Raw genomic sequence first — 21112 nt, 5'->3', positions numbered from 1 at the left:
GTCTATCTGACTGGCTTTGGTTTTTAGGTGATCTTGTTTTAGTTGATTTAGTTATCCTCTCTGAATTTATGTCCATTTTTGTCCCTCCCTTACGACACTACAATTCTATGGGCGCCACCGTATGTCACTCCCTCTTTAACATGGATATGATGATCTCTGTGATAAAATGTGCAGTGAAACAGCACGGCAAGCGTGGCATGAACTGCAACAAACACATGTTCACATGGCGCAGGCACAGAAAGAGGACTGAAACACGGCGCAGACACAGAAAGAGGACTGAAGGAAACACATCCATCTATAGGCGTGTGACTTCCCACTTGTGAGATGTCAAACTCTCCCCTCTAGGTCCCCTCACTCAATTCCCTCCATCTGGTAACAGTGATTTCCACAATCCAGGCAGCGCCTGTGCAGCCCATGAGGAAGCAGCATCTCCGCCCCGACTCAGCCCTCAGCTGTCTTGTCCTGCTGCACCAACCCTGCTGGCCTCACAGGAGGGCCCTGTCTGCAGGTGTCTTCTCCAAACTACCTGCTGTGCCAATTTGAGCTCCCTTCAAGAAAAACAACAGCAAAACACCACTGTTTCCAAAGTCAAGAATTTCTCCAAAGACCAATACTTCAAACAGTTTGCATTGCAAAATAGATGGTGATGCCAGAATGCGTTGCCATGGGCTCAGCATTCAAGAAACGGCCTGTCTCCCAAAACTCGAGTGTTGTCCTTACACTTCACAGAATTCTAACACTTGCCCAAAAGGATCGCAGAGGGCATCTGGTCTGTCCCCATCACTAGACAGAGGGAGAAACCGAGGAATGAGCAGCCAACAAGGTGGAGCTACAGCAGGCGGCCTTGGCTCTGATTAGGCTGCTGCTGCCAGGTGGGCTCAGTGAGGCCCAAACAGCATGGCGGGGGCTTCAGGCTTTGGCATTTGAGGTGATACTGGGGAGAGGAGAATGAAGAGTGGATTCTTCAATTTTGTTATTTCCTTTATGTTTTTAACAAACAGGTGGAATGCATCGATGACTTCAAGGTTTGTCTTGCAAAGGCTACTTTTCAGTATCTTTTTATAGCCATCCATGCCCTTCATGTACATCTGATATGATAAAAATAATCTGCCTTTATAAATGAGCTCTCGTTTCAGTATCTTAGAATATTCCTTTAGTGAAATGATCCTGTTTTCTCGGCCCCCCACTAGGGCTGCGACGCTGCTCAGATGGCTCTCATCCAGGCGCTAGTCAGTAACTGGTCTGAGCTGCGCCTGTGCCACAGGTTTCACACACAGTGTTTTCAGTGTCTGTGAAGCCAGGAGACAAGTGACAGCTGAAATTAAGCAAAGCACTCAAACATAGAACAGAGAGAGTAAACAGGAAAAACTATTCACTGATGCACAAGACATCTGTCCGCCAACACACAGTGAAATACTGACAAGTACTTCATAGCTTCCAGGAGGCTACGTGGGTGTGGATGCTACAGTTTCAACCTTCCCACAATCAAGTTTTATCAAACTCTACTTCTTCTCAAAAAAGTAATGGCTAAGGTTTGGGAGCTCTGAGACAACCAGTGTTTTCCCCGCTCGTGCGAATGGCTGTGCTCTGAGAGCCATGCTGTCAGTACACTCCCACGCGCTGCTGTTACGGCTGTGCTGCCGGCCAGCGCACACGCACTCCAGGACACGCGGTTAGTTCAGGTTATGGTTTTAGTTCTGAGATCAAAAAATAAGTACAACGACGTTTTCAACAGGATAAAAATACCTTGTGTCCTTTAAAATAAGGGTGAACTGAGAAGTTAGAGCCCTTGAATTCAAAAGCTCTTGATCACTCTGCTGTTAACCACTGAAATTCTAAAAGAAAAACAATAAACAAACCAGTAACAACAGATGCACAGGACAAGTGCAAGACATCCCGACACCTGGGCCTGTCCTGGTCCACAGGATCACACCCCTATACCCGGGCCTGTCCTGGTCCACAGGATCACACCCCTGACACCCAGGCCTGTCCGGGTCCACACCATCACATCCCATGTGTCAAGGGTACATTTGAATTACATGACCAACCTCATAAGAGCAAGCTGGGCGTGAGGAGCCAGGACTTGCCACCACCTGCACAGGGGCTGGCTTTGTGGTGGCAGCTCATCACTATGACCACATATTCTGGTGGCCCAGTCCACCTTGATCTCAGACAGCCGATGTGTATAATTTCCACAGCATCTGTTAGTCTTTCTACAGAGACAGGGCCTGAATACATACATATGAAAGATGCGAAGGTGCCAAATCTGGGCTGCTGCTCCTTTACGAATGGCAAAGTTTTCAGTCAGTGAGAGATTAACCTTATAGCAGGACTCATATAATAACTCTCACAGGCCCTGCAATAGCCACCCCCTCCCTTCAGAGTGGCCCCAACTGTCCTCTGAAGAAAGGTACTCTACAGCAGCTTCCCTGAGGTGTTTTTATCCACACGATGTGGACACTGCACAAGAAGTTAATCTGAAAGGGATGAGATCATGCTCGGGGATACTTGCCACTGAGCAGAGGCTTGTTGAGGGTGTACAGAGGGGGCAGGTCTTCGATGTTTGAGATTCGCTGGTACATGGCTCTGGAGAGGTGGTCCCCATGGTAGAGGCTGCCCAAGATGATGCTCGAGAAGTAAATCGGTTCCACAAAGATGCTGAGCAGGGAGCCCTGGATGCCCACCACGTTCCACCTGCCGGCAGAGAGACACGGGCCTCAGCAGGGGTGCAGCATCTATCACAGACCTGATGCCACCTGCCTGCATGTACAGATGCCTGTTAATTCGGCACCAGTGTCAGCCAATTAAAGAGACAGCAGCTAGAAATAGCTGACTTAGCAGTTTAGAACTTTAAAGAGAAAAAGCTATGTAAAAATCATTTGAGCTGTCGAACGACCTTTGCAATGACGGCACACTTACTAAAGGTTAGTTCCAACAAGGTATCCATGAGGCACATTTTTTGTGAGAAAAATCAAAAGGGAAAGTAAATATTTTATCACTTCTAACAAAAATTATCACTCTGGAGTCCCTCAAAACATTAAACCATCATTTCCTGTTCCTTGGTGACAACTCTGACTCAGGCTCCATTTAACACTAGGAGGTGAGAATCAGCCATGCCAGGGAGAGAGGTATGCTCTCCCCACTGCCTTTTGGTCACCAGGCCTGCCCTGCCATGGACAGCAGCAGTGATACTGGAACCACACCGGGAGAGGGAGTGACTATATGACTTCTATTAAACCAATCATTCACATCACTGACATCCAGGTGTTTGTTTGCACTCTAATTCACACACCATCCCATAAACACACCGCTGCTCTCTCTCTCTGAGCCCCACAAACAGGAGAAGCACTCTACAGCCTGGGGAGTCTGGGGAGTCTGCACCCTTGGTGCTGGGCCTAAGTTCAGGGTGCAGAGATGACATAGCCCACATGTTCCTGGAGTCCGTGGGCTGTCTGGATGGGAACAAGCAGTAAAAAGGCAAACACATGAATCAAGAATTAAAAGTTGAGCTGAGATCAATTTGAAGGAGAGCATGGTTCCATGAAAAAGCAGAAGAGGGGTGCTGACTCCAGAGAGGGCTCTGAGAGGGTGACCCTGAACTTAGACCCAAAGCGGGGTATGAGGCAGAGAGAGGGAAGCCCCACCCAGATCCAGTGAGGGGACAGGCCTAGGGACAGGGTGGGGACAGGGCAGAGTCAGACTGGCCTGAGCCACCTCCACAAGGACTGGCTGTTCCTCAGGGCAGCGGGAGCTCCTGAAGGCCTTTTGGGGAGGTGGTGGCACCACCTAATTTAATGGAAGTGTTTTTCTGAGAGGGACTGATGTGGTCTGCATTTTGGGAAGTAACCTGTCAGCAGTGTGGGGAAGGTCTGGTGGGACGACAGGTGGGTGGCCATAGGGGAGCCGCCTCTACAGCAGTTTGCCAGTGACACTTGCTGGGGTGGCACTGGAAGAACCAACAGGTGCTGAGGGGGGCTCACTCGGACCCGCCATGCTCGCTGTCCAGGCCTCTTTGTCTTTCGTCTTCCTTACATCATTTCTTAGAGGGCAGGGCTCAGAGCGCTGTCATGCAGGTGTGTCCCTGGATCTGTAAAGTGCACAGCCCAGCTCGGAGAGGCTGAGTGTACAAGTGGGCAATGGCCAGACCAGTCACAGGAAAGCTCTGACCCAACCACAGCCCCCATGGCACCTGGCCCACAGCAGACAGGACTTGGTCAGCTGCCCTAACTGTTGTCCCTGCTTCCAACTTGGGACCACCCAGAGTGGCCCCAGAAGTGGCCCCATTTTTGGCTAGCTCACCCACAGCCTCCATGGAACACACCTGAGCCTCCCCTGTCCACTAGAGCTCCCCTCACCCTGCCTGCTACAGCAGCTCCGAATAGCCAAGCTGTCTGCCCTCAGGAAGGTGGTCTCTGCTTCCTCCCACAGCTCCATGCAGCCCAGACCACAGAGGCCGTGGTCATCAGATTTGAGACCCTGGCGCCTTCCCATCATGAGACGCAACTCACCATGAGATGGTTAACTCCATTCGCATCACTGTGACCCATGCAGTCTTGAGAGGGGTGGTGGCTGCCTTCAGCCTTACTGCCCACCAACCCACCAGACAACACCTGGTGATCCCAGCAATAGCACTCTACCTTCCTTCCCTCCCCCAGCCCACTGTGGCCTTCACCCCTAAGCCTGCCCTCTGCCCCTCCCCCACTTCCTGCCCCTTAGGCTGGGACACATAGGACACTGCTCTGTCCCTCTGTGAGAGACACAGGACATCTCGCCCAGCACCTGCCCACTGCCTCTCATCCGTGATGGCCACTCAAGAGGCTGTCATTTCATTCCCTCAGGACGGGACAGGACAGGAGGACTGCAGCCAGTGGGCAGTGTTCCGGCTGCCAGCATGGTTTCTGGGCCATGGCTGTTCTGGCTGTCAAGCCATGGCCATCTGTTGGTGTGATATTTAATATTAAGCCCCTTTCAATCACATCCGAGTTTACAAAAATGAGGTGACTCTAGGAGGATGGGGGCTGGTTGCCAGGGAAACTGACCACATAATTAGATGGAGTGGGGAGAGGAACTGGGGATCAAGTTGATCACCAATCACCAATGATTTAATCAATCATGGTTATGTGATGGAAATCTGCATAAAACCTGACAGGCTGGTGAACACCTCAGGCGCTAGGACAGTGGGGCCGGAGAGCACAGAAGATACTTGCACCCCACCCTTACTAGGCATCTCTTCCTGGGGCTGTTCCTGACTTGTGTCCTTTACAATAAAATGGTCAATTAAGTAACTATATTCCCTTAGTTCTATGAGCTGTTCTAGCAAGTTACTGAGCCTGAAAAGGGGGTGAGGACAGACAGAAGTCTTTAATGTTTGTTAGAAGATAAATAACTACTAGAACTGAGACCAGCATCTGAAGAAATGGGGTTTTCTATAATCTGCCTGGGATGCAGGCTCCTGAAAGAATAACACTTCTCAGGGGACTGAAACTCGATGGGTGTTTGCAGCACCCCAACCTCACCCTGACCACCAGTGGGTGCTCCCAGTACTCAGAGCACAATGCCTGTGACGGGTGTCACATTATTTTTTAAATGTAAACACCAATTACCCCAAATACTAACTGAAGAGTGAACATAACCATTAAAGTTACACCTCTGACAAACAAGGAACCTCTTTGCTTTCTCTGGGAGCAAATCATTTTAAAACGTCCAGTGAAACACATTGGTTCACCCCAGAAGCCCACGAATAACAATAGTAATAAAGGGCGGGATGCTGGTTTTGCAGAATGGCAGTGGACAGCCTGGAACTCCTGGGTAAAGGCCCGCCTTCACCCTGTCAAAGGGTCCTGGAGCCTCTCTAGAGCTTTAGTCCTTCAAAAAATGCAGGGAACACTGGAGTAGGGAGTGGGGACAAAATTCACGATTTTGAAAGCCATCAGGGGTGACTGTCGCAGTGGGGAGGGTCAGGTGCCCCCAGGGGCCTTACCGAGCCATCTTGTCGCTGCAGGACATGGTGAGCAGCCTCTCCCCCTGCAGCACCCCGTCCCATGTCTGGATGCTCGCATTCGAGCGCACCGGGATGGTCCCCTCCCCAGATTCTATTTTCGTCCGCAGCTGCCCTCTGGCTTTTCGATTTGGATGTCTGTCTGCTGGTTCTAAGAGAGAAACAGGAGAAGGAAGTCACCGGCAGGAAACCATGTGTTCCACTCACTGAGAAGCACATCTAACTACACTCTACAAATTTACAACAGTTTACGCCAATATGTGCAGGCGGTTATTGTGTATCTATAGCACATACGTACAGTATAAGTATATGAAATTGGACAGGAAGGATATAATACAAACCAAATTCACAGAAGTGCCTTCCTCAGGGATGGGGAAAAGAGGGCTTCCATTTCAGCCAAAGCAATTGATTTCTATCGTTAAAAAGGAGCTGAAGCAAATAGGACAAAATGCTAACATTTGTTAATTCTATGTGTTGGATATTTGGGTGTTATATTTTCCCCCGTATTTTCAAAATTTTATAAAGAAATCCATAGGGAGCAGAAATAAGCCCACAGGAAGCATGTACAAACGTCCACAGAGACTACCCCTGGGTCATACGAAAATGGGTGATTTAAATTTTCTTTCTTATTTTAAAAATACTTAGCAATTTTCCACAGTGGGTGTGTTGCTTTCATAATCAAGGAAAATTACACAATCAAATGTTCTATTAGGAACAAATAATGTTTAAGCTTGGGAGAAGAGATGTGGACACAAATTCGTGTGAAACAAAAGAACTAACTCATGCAGAGAAGGGTGGGAAGATGTGATAGAAACAGGGTCTCCCTTTCCATTAGTCTGAACCTGCTTCTGGAATTTCAGCCAAACACTCCAATTACGCATTTATTACGTTATGATTCATCAGAAATATGGGAGAGGAAATATGTCTCTCCGATTTAGAGACATATACTGTCCAAATTTAGGTGCTGAAAACAATTCTGATTTGATGTACTCACTCTATTCCAATTTCATAGTTTATTAGATTCAACATTTTCATTCATTAAAATTTTCTAGTTAATTATTCATGGAAAAGTAAAACCTCATGCTTTTAAGTATTCCTCAGATCCACGTTCAAGGCTGATATTAAAAAAACAAAGGATACTAATGTACGTTTATTCTTGTCTGTTACCACGTGACCATGCATTCTGAGAAACTGCTGACTGTCAAGAAGCCTGGCTGTACCTTCCAGGATTGGTTCATGTGGTGAGAAAATCCTGGCGTCTCCACAGGGAGAGGTGCTGATGTACAGATGGAACTGGACGGTGTCTTTCAGCCTAAAACCTCCCCGCTCGGACTTCTGGAAGATGGACTTTTTTTGATCTTCTTTGCTACTGAAAGGAAACAAGTCGCAAAGTAAACTTTCCACTGCGTGCAGTCAAAATCCAGTCTGCCCCAGCTCCCAGTGATTTTCAGAGGCCCATATTTTCAACGGGGTAAAGAGAAGCTGGAACTGGAATCCTTATTTTACATTTTTGTGGTAATTCACACAGTTCCTGTCCACTCAACAATGGACATGCCATGGAAATGCAAGTATTCCTCCTTTCCTTCTCACTTCTGACTCCAAACAGGATGACTGTGTAGAGATGGCTTGGTAAAGAAAAGCAGTTTGGATCCATGCTGGGCTGATTTTAGGCACAGTGACTGGAATAAAAATGACCGTGTTTACCAGGCAGTGGCGTTCGACTGCTGCCATACTGCAGAAAACAAAAGCACAGGGTCTGAGCACAGACCTGAAACCTGCGATGCTATTATGTATGTGTGCATACATGTGTGTGCACATATGTACGTGTGTGTATACATATGTGTGCTGTAAATTAGCCAACTCTATTTGTAGCTTGAGCATCATGGGAAAATGGGGTCCAACCTCATTGTTACCGACAGTTATTATTTTGAGAATTTTTCAGTGAAAGTTGTGCAGTGTTTCCTGACGGAGAAAAACCTTTTAAAACAGCTTCCTTTACTTACTTACTAGACTTACTTTAGGTAAAGCTCAAGCTGCGTATAAAGGAATCTAAGCAAGGACCTCCGAGATATGATCTCTGCGTGGCAGTCGTTCAGAGCAAGGCCACGGTCACTCATGTACTCGCCGTTAATACATTTCGTTCCTGTGGAAACACATATCACCTGGGCATCTTTAACATCTGTGCCTGAAAAACAAGAGAGACCATTCCTCTAGTCACAGTCATGCGCCTACCTGAGCCCCCAGGCCTGACATGTGTCCTAGGTGACGGAACCTGGCAGAGAACTCAGCGCACGTTACCCACCCCACCCCCCGCCACGGCTGCAGGCCTCCCAGAGGATGGGCTCTGCAACACTCCTGGAAGCCAACCGTCCTCACTCTGCTGTGTGAAGGTTCTACACTTAGGGAAGTTACTTCCTCTGGAATGTAATCGTCTTTTCTTGAACAGTCCCGTTGGATACAGGGAGGAAGCACTATGTGAAGGTAGATAGGTAGTCTGGTTATTAATCTTGAAATTAATATCAAAGCACTAAAGAGGCGATGAGGAAGGGGTAAGAAGGAAAACAAGCCATTTGCAGCATGCTCATTAGGAGTCCCTGTCACCCACTAACTGCTGGAAGGAAACCCTCAGCACTGGGGAACCTGCAGAAGAGCGGCCACTGATGGTAAATCTGTCGACAGACAACGTACTGCAAAGGTCCCAAACGTCACCAGGTATAAACTGCACCATCTGTTGCATGTCTGTGTCACCCAGCACTGTGCAGGCTCTACCAGGTCAGGTATTCTCACTTCATCCCACATCCTTAAGGTACAGGCTACCATTGCCTCCATTTTACAGACCAGGAAACTGAGGCACAGAGGGATCAATAACCTGGCCAAGGTCATTCAACGAGTGGAGGCCATCTGAGGTCAGAACCACATGGCCTGTGCTGTGCAGTCCTGCCTGCAGATGTGAATTGTGGCTTTGAGCAGCATCCCAAGTGGAATTCACGCCTAGGTGCAAATGCTGCCCTGCGGTTATCTGCCCCTTCTACAGTGGTGAGAAGAGCTGGATGACAGAACCGCCTGCCCACGCCTTGGTGCCGCTGGAGCCACAGAGCCTTCTCAGGGAACTGTTGTGTCAGCAGCTGAAAAGCTCACCTTTCAGTTATGTAAGTGTACAGAGAGAAGAGGAGGGAAAATACAGGCACCAACATCAGAGAAAACATGAAACCCCTGTTAAAGTTCAGAGTTCATCATCTGCCCCTCAGACACACGCTCAGCTGTGCCAAAGCACTAACATTGCAGGGAGGACGCTTGCGATTCAAGAGTCGTCCCACTGGAAACAGCCCAAGTGCCCATCAGTAGCTGATGGATAAAAAGCTGTGGGACATTCACACACATGGAATACTATGCAGCTGTAAAGAAGGATCTCGTACCCTTTGGGACAGTATGCATGGACCTGGAGAAAATTATGCTAAGTGAAATAAGCCAGGCAGCGAAAGACAAACATCACATGATCTTGCTTATATGTGGAATCTAAAGAACTTAATAAACTGATGAACAGAATAGATTCAATGACATGGAAGCATGGATCAGACTGACAAATGTCAGAGGGATGGAGGAAGGCGGGTGGGTGGAGGGGGAGAGATTAACCAAAGAATTTATATGCATATATGCACAAGCCAAGGACATGGACAATGGTGGGGAGAGGGACCGGGGAGGGGAGTGGGATGGGGTAGAATGAGCCATTGGGGAGAAAAAGGGACATCTGTAATATTTTAAACAAAAATAAACAAACAAAAAATGAATGAAAAGAAAAAAAAAAAGTCGTCCCGTACTCCAGGGCTTGGGGGGATCAACGTGAGGATCACAGAATCATGTCCTTTCCCCAGCTGGACAGAAAATTCCCTCTGGAGAGGACAACACAGCCACCTACATAGAGCTGGGGTTTTCTCCTGGCTAGTGGAGACAGAAACGCTGCTCCCAGCCCCTTGCTCCCTGGCCTCCAGGCCTGCTCCCTGCACACGCTGTGGATGCTGCCAGCAGAGAGAGGCCCAAATGACAGGGTGTGGGGGTCTTCTCTCCAAAACCTGCCTGCCCCACCACAGGATCTGGGCATTGGTCAGGTTGTGGCTTCCTGTTCCTAGGAGACCCCATGGAGTTGCAGCACATTGTCCCACTCGCTGGTGTGGGAAGAGGATCTGGGGAAGGGTTCCTTCCATGACTGGGAACTTCTACAAATTTAATAGGGTTCCTCCTGCCATCCCAAACAGTGTGTTTTCCCCACATATTTTCAACTCTTGCTAGAGCTTCCTCTCTCCTCAAAAGCCACACAGAACCCTACCTGCAGCATGAACACTAACTGGTAAATCAGATATGTCCTACTTTCCTGTGAAGCAGGAGTTCACACGTCTCCTGCAGCTTCCCGAGCAGATCCAGACCACTCACCCACAATTGTGGGAATCCAACACTAACATAGGGTGCTTCTCCAAATGAAAACAACTTAGGTTGAAAAGATGAACATTTGGGGGAAAAAGTAAGTAGTTCCCACATTTGCAGACGGCAGACATTCTGAAGAGGGAAAACACAATTTTCCTGTTAGAGTCAGAAGTTTTTATAGGGCAAGATGTTTACCTGTTGTCATGACGATTCCAGCAAGAACCTTCCTGCGTGCGTGGGGGGAGGCGAAGTTGTCTGTCAGATCACCAAACTTATCCAGAACCAGGCGGGCCACGGCGTCTGCTAACACCTGAGGACCACAGCAGGGGGTTAGGCGCCTGCACCTGCCTGCAAATGCCAGGGTGGTGGCTCAGATGGCTTCTCTTCTGGAGAATCCCAGAGTAAATCGGGTAAACAAATGTGTGCATGCATGCGTGCGTATGTGTGTGTTTCCTCCAAAGCACTCCTTGGAAACACACATCCAAGGAACATGCGAGGCCATGGCTGGAATCTTTTGCCAGAGCCTTAAGGGCAGGGACAGCCCAGAGTCTAGCTGTATGGGAGCCCAAGCTGGTGCAGATGGGGCATGCCCTGCTGCCCCTCCGGTCCTCACAGCGCACCAGCCCTGCCCTCCAATAAGAGCACGGTGGTGTAGGGTGGCAAGAGTGCCTTCCTGGGGTCACCTGCCTCCCCCCTCCACTGCTCTGCTGCCCAGGCTCTCTGAGTATCCAGCCCAGCCTGGCAAGACTAGGGAGCATGGGCAGGAGAAAGGGGCGGTCAAATCGAAGAATCATGAGCTTTGCACAGCACCTCCCTCTCAAAGGCCCCGCCCATCAAATATGTCTCAGTTATTTTAACACCTAAGACAAATCACCCTGGTTCAGTCACTCTCTCCAAATCCAGCACTGAGCAGAGCCTGTGGGGCAGCTATCCCTCAGATCAAATGACAGTAGGATGTACTCAAGGGAAGGTGCTCATTGATGCCTGGAACACTTCACTGGAATGTGACCAGATCGGACAGCACTGTCCTCCAGGGACTGCTTCTTAGAAGCAAACTATCTGTTAGATTTGGGACACATCTTATTTTTATGGCTCATGAGTTATGGATAAAGTGAACCCATAGTGTTCTGGGAAACAGTGCTAACGTGTATGTGTATGTGTAAAGAGCCACATTGGACCTATATCCCCCCAATCTCACACTTGTCTTGACAAACGGCCAAATCTAGTGTCCCCAGCTTGGCCCTTAAAAAAATAGGCTTAAAATGAATAGAAAAGTCACTCATCCTAAATAATGACTTATTTGGAAAAAGCATAGTTATCAGGAAGTTTTCCTCCTGTCATTGTACCAGCAAATTCCAGGGGACAGTGCTCAAGACCAGCCATGTGGTGGGTGGGCAGAAGGCCCAGGTGGGGCCCACGGGCCTCACCTGGCACCTTGGCAGAGGCATTGATGCTACAGGTATGAGCACAGGGAAGGGAGTCAGACCACAGACAGAAACAGATGTGCAACCAAACGATGCCAAGGGCACCACAGATAAAGGACAACGTGTTCCAACTTACATAGAAGGAAAAAATAATGAAAGGTTAAGGACAGCCAGAGGGGATAAAAGTTTCATTTCATAGGTTAGGCACAGGAGTTTCACTAGTTAGGAGACCCTTGAGTGGAAGTCAGCATTCCTGTGCACACTTGCTTGTGTGGTGCCAGCATTTGCACACATGGACATTCTTCCACCCCCCTTAAAGGGGTCACTACCTCATTCTTTATGGGTAATGAAGCACCTCTCCCTCTAAACAAGGGGGCAGATATAATGGCAAAGTAACAAGCTCCTAAACGGCAAGCCCATACCACTATAGGCCCCACAGCACTGCCTCCTGCAACGACACTCAGGGCAGAGAGGCAGGGAGGTCCGGCTAGGCTGCTAAATAACACTCAATGCTGACAGGGTGTTTCACACTCATCACATGGTCAACATCACCTGCTTTTTAAACTCTCTAGTGCCAGTATGAACACCATGAAGGCAAACAATCATAAGACCAGGGACATTTGACCTAAATCCTGCATGGGTTACTTGCGGGAAACATAGGAATTTACACTGTTCTAGAAGCATTTGAGATTCCCAGGGGAAAGACAATGGAGCCCAGAAACAAGGCCTGGGTTGATTCTGTGAAGCCACCCCCAGGTCCTCCAGGAGAACATGGTTACCGGAGCCACCAGGGGTCTCTGGAGACATGATGGGGCTACTGCTGGCAGAGACTAGGGGGCAGATACAACTCCACTCCCCCAGGCCTCACTGTCTAGAGACCACAGAGCTCCAGAAACGACTACTCAGCACCTGCAGAATCTGGGTAAGTGGTGTGGGGCGGCCCCTGACTGTAGGATTCCCACAGACACCCTCCCCAGAGAGGCTGCACAGGCCCCACCCTCCCAGGCCAGGGGCTCTGGTCACTGCTCCACTGAGCTCAGCCTGGGGCTCAGGCTGCAAGTGCACACACATACATGCATGCACACACATGCACAGGCACACACACAGACCTCCCTCTGCCTCCCCTCCGCAGTGTTACCCATCTGCACTGTGAAACCTGGCATCTGGGAGGCAGAGCATTCAGTACGACTTCCATTCTCTTACATATGACCCTGTTCATGTTCAGGGAAGACAGGCCAAGTCAGACACTGTTTTGAACTCAGGCTGAAATAGGTTTAGCATATAGTAAGCTTGAAAATAAAACATCACTTGACTTGGGAACTAGTGCCACCGATTTGTAAAACTATGAATGGACTGATAGCAAGAGTTTAACATGGGAAGCAATTATTTGGTTCATGAAAAAAAATCAGTACATTACTTTGAGCATGTTACTTTACCAAGGGTGGGGAACCTTTTTTCTGCCAAGGGTCATTTGGATATTCATAACATCATTCTCAGACCATACAAAATTATCAACTTAAAAATTAGCTATGAAAAAAATGCCTAGATTTATTGAATTTTGAGTCCCACCTACAGTTGCCTTGGCAGGGTCAGACCAAATGACTTCTCGGGCCATATACGGCCCATGAGCCAAAAGTTCCCCACCTTTGCTTTATACTGATGCTGCATTCGGTTGCTTTAGGCAAAATAAAATAAATTTCCTTCTTTTAAAACTGAGGACCTTGGTCATCTCAGAGGACAGGTTACTCTAACTGGCTCAAAGGTGAAAGGGAGCTGGCGCTCTTGAGTTCTTCTAAGAGAACACAGGCCATCCTATCCATCAATATCGAGTCCTTCAATTCTTCTGATCAAACCACTATATATTTATCTTCAAACTGAATCGCACTTTGACAAGAAGGAATAAACGGAGAAGAGGATCAGGTTTTCTCCCTAAAAGACTGATTTTTACAGTAGACGAGAGAATCTTGGATTTCTAAGAAAAGAAGCAATAAATAATGAGTTGTAGGATTTGGAAATGACAGTAAGTCTTCCTCCTTCAGTCTTCCTCCTTCACAGATGCCTATCTGAGTCCCTCTGAATGTTTCCTCTGTTCACCCTGATTTTAATGGGTGTAGGGGGCCAGGAAAAAGGAAGCCTGCATGAATCCCACCAGGTACAGACAGACCCGGGTGCCTGGTGGACCTGGAGCACTTGCTTAAGGGCCCCCTATGCCCCTTGTCCCTCTGACACTCGCTCCCTTTTGCTGTGGGCACAGGAATGCAGCTGCAAACCAGTCCCACTGGAGCCAGAGCCCTGACACCCTTGGGTTTTAGCAGCTGACTGGCCAGACTCCCTCCTCTTGTGCCCAGAATCCCAGTGAGACTTAGGAAAACACCCTGGGTTGGGGCAGGTTCCGGTGTCTGGCTCCCTTCCCTTCTCATCAAAGGCTGCTATGGATGCCTGCCTCACCCCCCACAGGGGCAGCTATACAGGGAGGGAACTGTGAACTATCCTTTGAGGTGAGGTTCAGCATGGAGAGGGATGACAGCACTGCTCTGGTGTCCCCAACCTATGCTGTGATGGCCTCAGACTGGCTCATGATGGCCAGGGACCACATGGCCAGCAAAATCTAGGACAGGCTGCTGGGCAGCCACACTTACTGGTAACTGTTGGTGGTGAGGACAGAGTGACATGAGATGGAAAGTCAACATGATAATAAAACCAGGTCCTATCTAAAATCATGATCAAGGCACGACCAGACTTTCCTCACCTGTGGTAAGTGTAACTGGAGGCCCTCGCTGAGGATAGGCTGGCGAGATGGTGTTTGATCCAAGTGCAAATTAAAAATGGTGGCCAGGGCAGACTGCGCGGCCCGGGCCTTGGCGAGCTTTTTGTTTCTTCCCGAGCCTTCGAAGAACTGGCCGTCCACGACCACAGACATGACGAAGTTCTTGGCGTGGCTCTCCCCGCTCTCTGAAAGGAAGTCGTATTTCAGACCCGGGCGCAGCTCGTTCAAGATCATCACAGGGTTCTTGCCGCTGGGTGGTGGGAACGGTGGGAGGACCGGGAGGGGAGGCTGGACAAGGCTGGCGGGCACCGGGGACGCTGACAAGCTGAGGTCCCCGCTGGAGCTGAAGGAGTCATCTCCGTTGGAGCCCATGTAAAATGGCACTTCCGATCTGTCCGGCGTCTCAAAGCCGTTGAAGAGTGTGTCTGGAAAGTCAGCCTGGTCGGACGTGAAGTCCGTGTTGGCGGACAGGCTCCTCCCCATGGCCAGGTGGGCCTCGGACGCGTTGGGGAACTGGACGAACGACCGCAGGGCCTTCTCGGCCGCCTGCAGCTTGGCCTTCTTCTTCGTGGGGCCGGAGCCCTCGAACACCTGCCCGTTCACCTCGACGGACATGACGAAGAGCGGCGCGTGCACGGGTCCCGTCTGGGACAGCAGCGTGTACTGCAGGCCGGGCTTGATCTCGTTCAGCTGCATCAGCGCGTTCTTGGGCAGGGCTGGCCCCGGCGCCCTCCTCCTCTTCTTCAGGCGGAACTTGGCATGCCCATTGCTGCCCTCGTCCAGGGGCCGCTTCCTGCCGAGGATGCCACCGCCCCCATTGGGGAACAGGCAGCTATCAGCCGGCCCCGGCGCACCGCCGTCCCCAAGGGGCCCATGGTCCACACTGCAGCTGTCCTTAGCCTCTGTGCTGCTCGAACCTGCGGTGCCCAGAAAGAGCAACTTACAACGCCTTCGTTGCAGGATCTTGTAAATGCAAAATTTATAGATTCCTTTATCTCTCTTTGTAACTGGGTAAGTGATGTGTGTTCTGCATTACTCCCTGCTGCACACAGGAGGGACTGCACATTTACCACTAGCTCAGGGCCTCAACTGAATAATGGCTCCTACCTACCATTTCTATTTAGTATCACCAACTGCTTTTGCGTTAAAAGGTGACTTTTTAAATAAATTTTTATGAGAATATTTTGAAGCATCAAAGTGGGGGACGATAAATTTGTCCAGAAGACCTTACGTGAATAAGTCTAATGTCAGTACTGACAAATGTCATTTACTTTGGCATTGTCCCCCTTTTCAATGGCATTTGCTCTCACACTGGGCTTTGCATTGCAGCCTCTCCCAGAAGAGGTAACATATTTAAGAGCAGCATTTACAGGCTTATTAGTTCTCCAGGTTCAAAATATTCAACCAACTTGTGCAGCAATTTGATTTAGTTCATGAATCAATCTTAGAAATCTGCTCATGTAATTATGTAAAGTATTCAGGCCATTTAGAAATGATTTTTGAAGGATACAGCTTCATTTCCAGTATTCATTTAATGTTTTTATCACTACATATGGGGACTGATTTAACTCTTAATCCTTAACACATTCCGTGATAGAAAAAAACATATATATGAAGGAAATATAAAATTGAAAGCTACAATTTCCTAACTACAGCTGGAAATTTGGTCTTTTTTAAAACAAACAAACATTTGATGGATTTACAGAATAACTTGGTTATTCTACCTTTTAAAGGTAGTTAATTAATATTTATAATTAATAGATAATTTTAGAACTCCATATGTTCGTGGCCAAAAAAATTTTATTTTAATTTCAAAAAGGGAATAAAAATGTATTTACTCTTCTCTTTAAGTTTATCGAGCTTTTTAAAAAAGAGAAGAAATAATTCCTTGTTTTCCTGGCTGGTTCCCTTAGGCCGTCTGGCGCATGAAGCGCAGTAGCAACGATCACAGGGCATCAGGATATTGATGTCACTGTATTAAAGACCTCCCACAAGCTCTCAAAAATCCACAATAAATCTTTTAAGAAACCAAAATATTTTTTACAATGTAAACCAATTTACAGGTGCCCAGTGTGGCAGCCTGGGTCTATTTCATCAACATAATGTAAAAGCAGACTCTCATCACATTAAGCAAACTTCACCAGCTCTCCCCATGGGAGGGCTTCATGTGACAGAAAGTCTGGGTCAGTGGCTGCAAGGCCACAGTGAAAGGCCTCACATTTCCCAAGCTGTCAGCATTTAGCCTGTATATAAAGTATGGCCCTGGTTTAAACACAGCTCTCTGCCCTGCAGTAGAGACTAGAGCCAGGTACACTTTCTCTGTGGACAGCTTCTCCCAGGTCCTGACACACACACCACTTCTCCCAGTTGACAAAGCTGACGGAATAGACACTAAATTTTCATTTATAACATCCTCCAGCAAAAGCTCTGATAGGTTACTCCTTTCGGTGCTCAGAGGGAACAAAAGGTGAAAAGGGCAGAGCAAGACAGGTTAGATGAACAAGCGGCGAGGACGTCTGCTGGCATGCTGGCGTTTCTGCTAAACAGGACCAGCAGTGGAGACACTCAGAGCATCACTGATACATTCTGACGTCCGTTTAATCCAATATTCATAACCTCAAGCAGCCAGGTGCTTTCCTTTAAGGAATGAAGCAATCAGTACTGGATTGACAACTTGAGATTATAGGACAAGTACACTGTCTATAACACAGTTTGCGTGAATTCTAAGTTCTTATTTGCTTCAGAAGCACTGAGATACTCTCATTCCATCTTACTGAAGATGCTACTACGTGAAGAGAAAATATTAAAACTGGAGAAAGGCACCCCCACCATCACAACTCTTCTTAGTCACTTTCTCTTTACATATCTTGCTATTTGTTTCATAAATGTGACTACTAGCACTTTCTGTTGCTTTCCAAATGATAGAAAATAAGACTGGAACTGCTGGGTTTCAGCACTTGAACCAGCAGCTTATCTTTTCAAAAAAATTATTCAGAAGGATTCTTCATCTAGGTTGCTAGAGGATCAATCTGGGGACAGTTGTACATATCTATACTGCATGACGTTTCCACACAAACCAGATGACCACTGCTGTAGACGACAGCCCACAGTGCCGACAAAAGGGAGGCTGCGGGACACTCGTGTGCACACTCTTCAAGGGAAATGGTGCACAGGCAAAACTGGAGATGGCTAGTAAACAGACCAGTAAAAACATATGGCTGGTTCTAAAAGGACCTTGGGAGTAGGCTCTGATGGGGCAGCACCCTGAAGAAAGCCTCTGCCTGGCCGCCAGAGGCCACGCACAGGTCAGCAGGGGGAAGGGCACAATGCCACGTGCTTCTCCAACAGTGACTGGTCAGTTGCTCATGCTGGTGTCCACCCCACAGGGACTGACCAGCCAAAAAGCATCTACTGTGTGGTTCATACAACCAAGACCCAGACTACCTCACATTATCTACAACCAAACTCATGGAGAAGCCTGCATGCGAGGCAGGGAGGTCTGCTGCGTGGACTTCTGGGTTATATACGTAGACAAGCCAATTCCCAGGCCTCAGCTGGCTGGTTTGGGTGAAGTCACAGAGAAATGGACTGGACTGTGTTCTGGTCATTGATGACCACTCTTAGGAAAATGTCACTCATCATTTAGACCTGCACGTTCTTTCTCAGGAGCAACTGAATACAGACAAGTAAGAATGTACATGTACATGTGTATCAGAAAAAGGGTGCATTGTTGCAATTTCCCTACTAAAAGCTCCCAACTTCTGTGGGAACATTTAAGTCTTATTTAAATGCACTGCTGTTATCTCAGGAAAGGATTAAAAAATAATAAAAAAATTAAAAATAAAAATAAAGAAATGCATTGCTCTCTGGGATTAAAGGAAAAAAAGAAGATGCCCTGGCTGGCATGGCTCAGTGGCTGGAGTGTCGGCCTAGGCACCGGAGGGTCACGGGTTTGATCCGGGTCAAGGGCACGTACCTGGGTTACAGGTCTGATCCCCACTCCTGGTCTGGGATGCATGTGGGAGGCAACCAATCGATGCGTCTTCGTCACATTGATCTTGTTCTCTCTCCCTCTCTCTCCCCCCTCCCCCACTCCCTTAAACTCTCTCTTAAAAAAAAAAAAAAATCAATGGAAAAAATATCCTCACTCCTTCGGTGAGGATTTTAAAAAAAGGTAAAACAAACGAGAAGTGTGTTCACTGAACTTTTCATAAAGAAGAAGGCTGAGAGGAGAAGCTGGCAGAGCCTGAGTTGCTCCGCCCTCCGCCCTCTGCCCCAGGGAGGACAGCGTGGAAAGATGGGCCCCAGGTGTTTCAGGCTCACCAGTCCTAAGGCTAATTAAAGTCCAGAAAGTTAAGATCAGCAGATTCCTGTGCGCCCTTGCCCTTAAAATGTGGGAGAATCCACTGCATTTGAGCAGAAAACGTATGAACTGTTATTTCAAATGGCCAGGTACTTCAATCCACCTCAAAGGTTATCTTAGAATAAATAAACGACGGTAGAAACCTGACCGTCATCATGGTCATCATGACCAACATGGCACAAAGCGTGCAGCTTCATGAGACATGCACCCAGAGGATGCGCTCCTTCTAAGCAAGCATCGCAGCCCAGGACGTAACCAGGAGCGACAGCCTCGCACCGTGGCTATAAGGGAGATGCACACAGTAGACAGAATGAACCCAAAATTAAAAACATGCCACTGCTTGTAGCCTGGGTCATAGGGAGATCATTTCCCCCAAATTGGCCTCATGATATAAAACTTCCAGGAACACTAAGACTAATGGAAAACCAGCTACTTGATACTACGTGGCAGGCCTAGGTCTTACTCAGGTTTTCTTCATCTTCTAGATCCATGGCAAAATACTTTGGAGGGTTTCTTGACTGGCGGAGGCTGTTTCTGTCTGAAAGACAGCAAGAAAACCACATTTAGCATGCCCATCACATGAGTAACATGAGGTCAGTCTCCTCCGCAGAAACACCACCAACATGATACGAACTACAGGAAAAACTCCTGAAATGACGAAGGGGTGTTCTGCCATCAGGACTGGACGTTTGGATGCTCCGACCTTTTCAGCACATTTCAGCGCAGAACTCTGGGCATTTCTGCTGCAGGGAGGGATGGTCGAGGTGGGGACGGGTCCCAGCAAGGAAGATGTAGGGCAACTCTAAGGAGGGTGGCCTTGGTTCCAGGGGTGGGGGCCATGGAGGCTCTGAACCAGGGAGAAAGGTGATGGCATCAACGTCTTAGATCCCCCCTGTAGGAGGAACTGAAGACAGACAACCACAGAACCCAAACAGGACTCCAACCTGCCCCGCGTAAAGCAAACGTGGTTCTCTCTGTATTATTTCTACGGCTTCATGAGAATCCACATTATCTCCAAATAAAGAGTTAACTAGAAGTAGGCAGAAGGCTTGGAGAGCACACGACTCATCAGCGACAGCTGTGCTGAGCAGGCGGCTTACCTGGAGGCCCAGGACCAGGAAGAGCACGCTGCCCGCAACAGTGACTGAGTCTGAGCCACGGCAGGAGCGTGGCCCTAGCGAAGCTCACCCGCTTTATAGAGTGCCTGGTTTTCCTGCTCTTACACATTAACGTTCTTACAAAGGCACGGAAATGTCTCACAGTAGAAAATAACCAGGCTGTGCACAGTGGCAAGGGTCGTGCATGTGGGGAACGGAAGCCAGAAAGCTCTCGCTGAGCAGGAGCCAACATTTTCACTTTCTACAAATGCCAACTCTTGTACCAAAGGTTATAAAACAAAGCAAAACAGCAGATGCAGGCGCTTTAGAACATTTCACAGAACCATTCTTCTTTCATTCTGAAGGCACCCCTTACAGCCTGAACTATAAACACCTAAGAATTAAAACCCCATCAAAAATCCCACATGAAACCAAATTCCAGGGAGGGCCAATTAAAGGAAAGCTTTATTTGGCAGCAATATTCAGACTATTTCTTCACTTTTCAGGATGCTCCTGAAGCAGGAAGAAGCCAGCTAAACTCAGGAGGGAGCAAAGTGTGAAAGACCATTAAACTTGGCATCAAAAGACCTGGGACTGACATTTAACTTGTTCATTGCTCATAGATAGAAAATAACTTTTCTTGTTTTAATGGAACTAAACAAGCTGCTTCTAAGGTTTATGTGGAAAAACCTACAGGTTTGAATATTCAGGAAAAACGCTGAATTAAAGAAGCAATGAGGTGGGGTTGCCGCTCCAGACCGGAGACCACAGGGCCCTGACACCCAAAACAGTGCGTGGGCTTGTGGACCAAAGGTGTCAAGCCCCAGACTGCAACAGAGCACATTCAGAACCACACTGTCTCGTCCAAGGTGGCATCCCAAGTCAGGGACATCAGGAGGCACTTGTAATGGATGGGACTGGATCTGTGGGATCCCACGGAAGACAACGAGGCTGGTCCACAGTGTCCTTGTAGTGTCACTTCGGTTCTCCACAGTTACTTGTCATTTCAAGTAACAGGATTCATTGGGAATGCTTTATATTTAT

The 21112-nt window shown here is 48.2% G+C and overlaps 1 protein-coding gene across 7 annotated transcripts in view; it reads right to left on the bottom strand.

The window, feature by feature from the left end:
• The window catches only part of ADARB1 (adenosine deaminase RNA specific B1), a gene marked incomplete at its 5' end in the record, with an annotated part of 84876 nt that overhangs the window by 8480 nt on the left and 55284 nt on the right, over positions 1 to 21112 (bottom strand). For 4 of the 7 annotated variants that reach the window (XR_013998927.1, XM_081139027.1, XM_081139028.1 and 1 more), the window contains 7 exons: positions 2513 to 2694; positions 5981 to 6149; positions 7219 to 7367; positions 8015 to 8183; positions 10613 to 10727; positions 14591 to 15525; positions 19435 to 19509. Coding sequence is in view for 6 of the 7 variants with exons in the window: in XM_081139032.1 (XP_080995158.1) it covers positions 2513 to 2694; positions 5981 to 6149; positions 7219 to 7367; positions 8015 to 8183; positions 10613 to 10727; positions 14591 to 15525; positions 19435 to 19509 (1794 nt within the window). The remainder of the gene's footprint in view (positions 1 to 2512; positions 2695 to 5980; positions 6150 to 7218; positions 7368 to 8014; positions 8184 to 10612; positions 10728 to 14590; positions 15526 to 19434; positions 19510 to 21112) is intronic. The other 3 variants (XM_081139029.1, XM_081139030.1, XM_081139031.1) reach the window with 3 other exon arrangements.

Source organism: Miniopterus schreibersii (assembly GCF_964146895.1).
Source record: "Miniopterus schreibersii genome assembly, chromosome: 5".
Lineage (NCBI taxonomy): Eukaryota > Metazoa > Chordata > Mammalia > Chiroptera > Miniopteridae > Miniopterus > Miniopterus schreibersii.
This window is presented reverse-complemented; position numbering and strand designations above follow the sequence as displayed.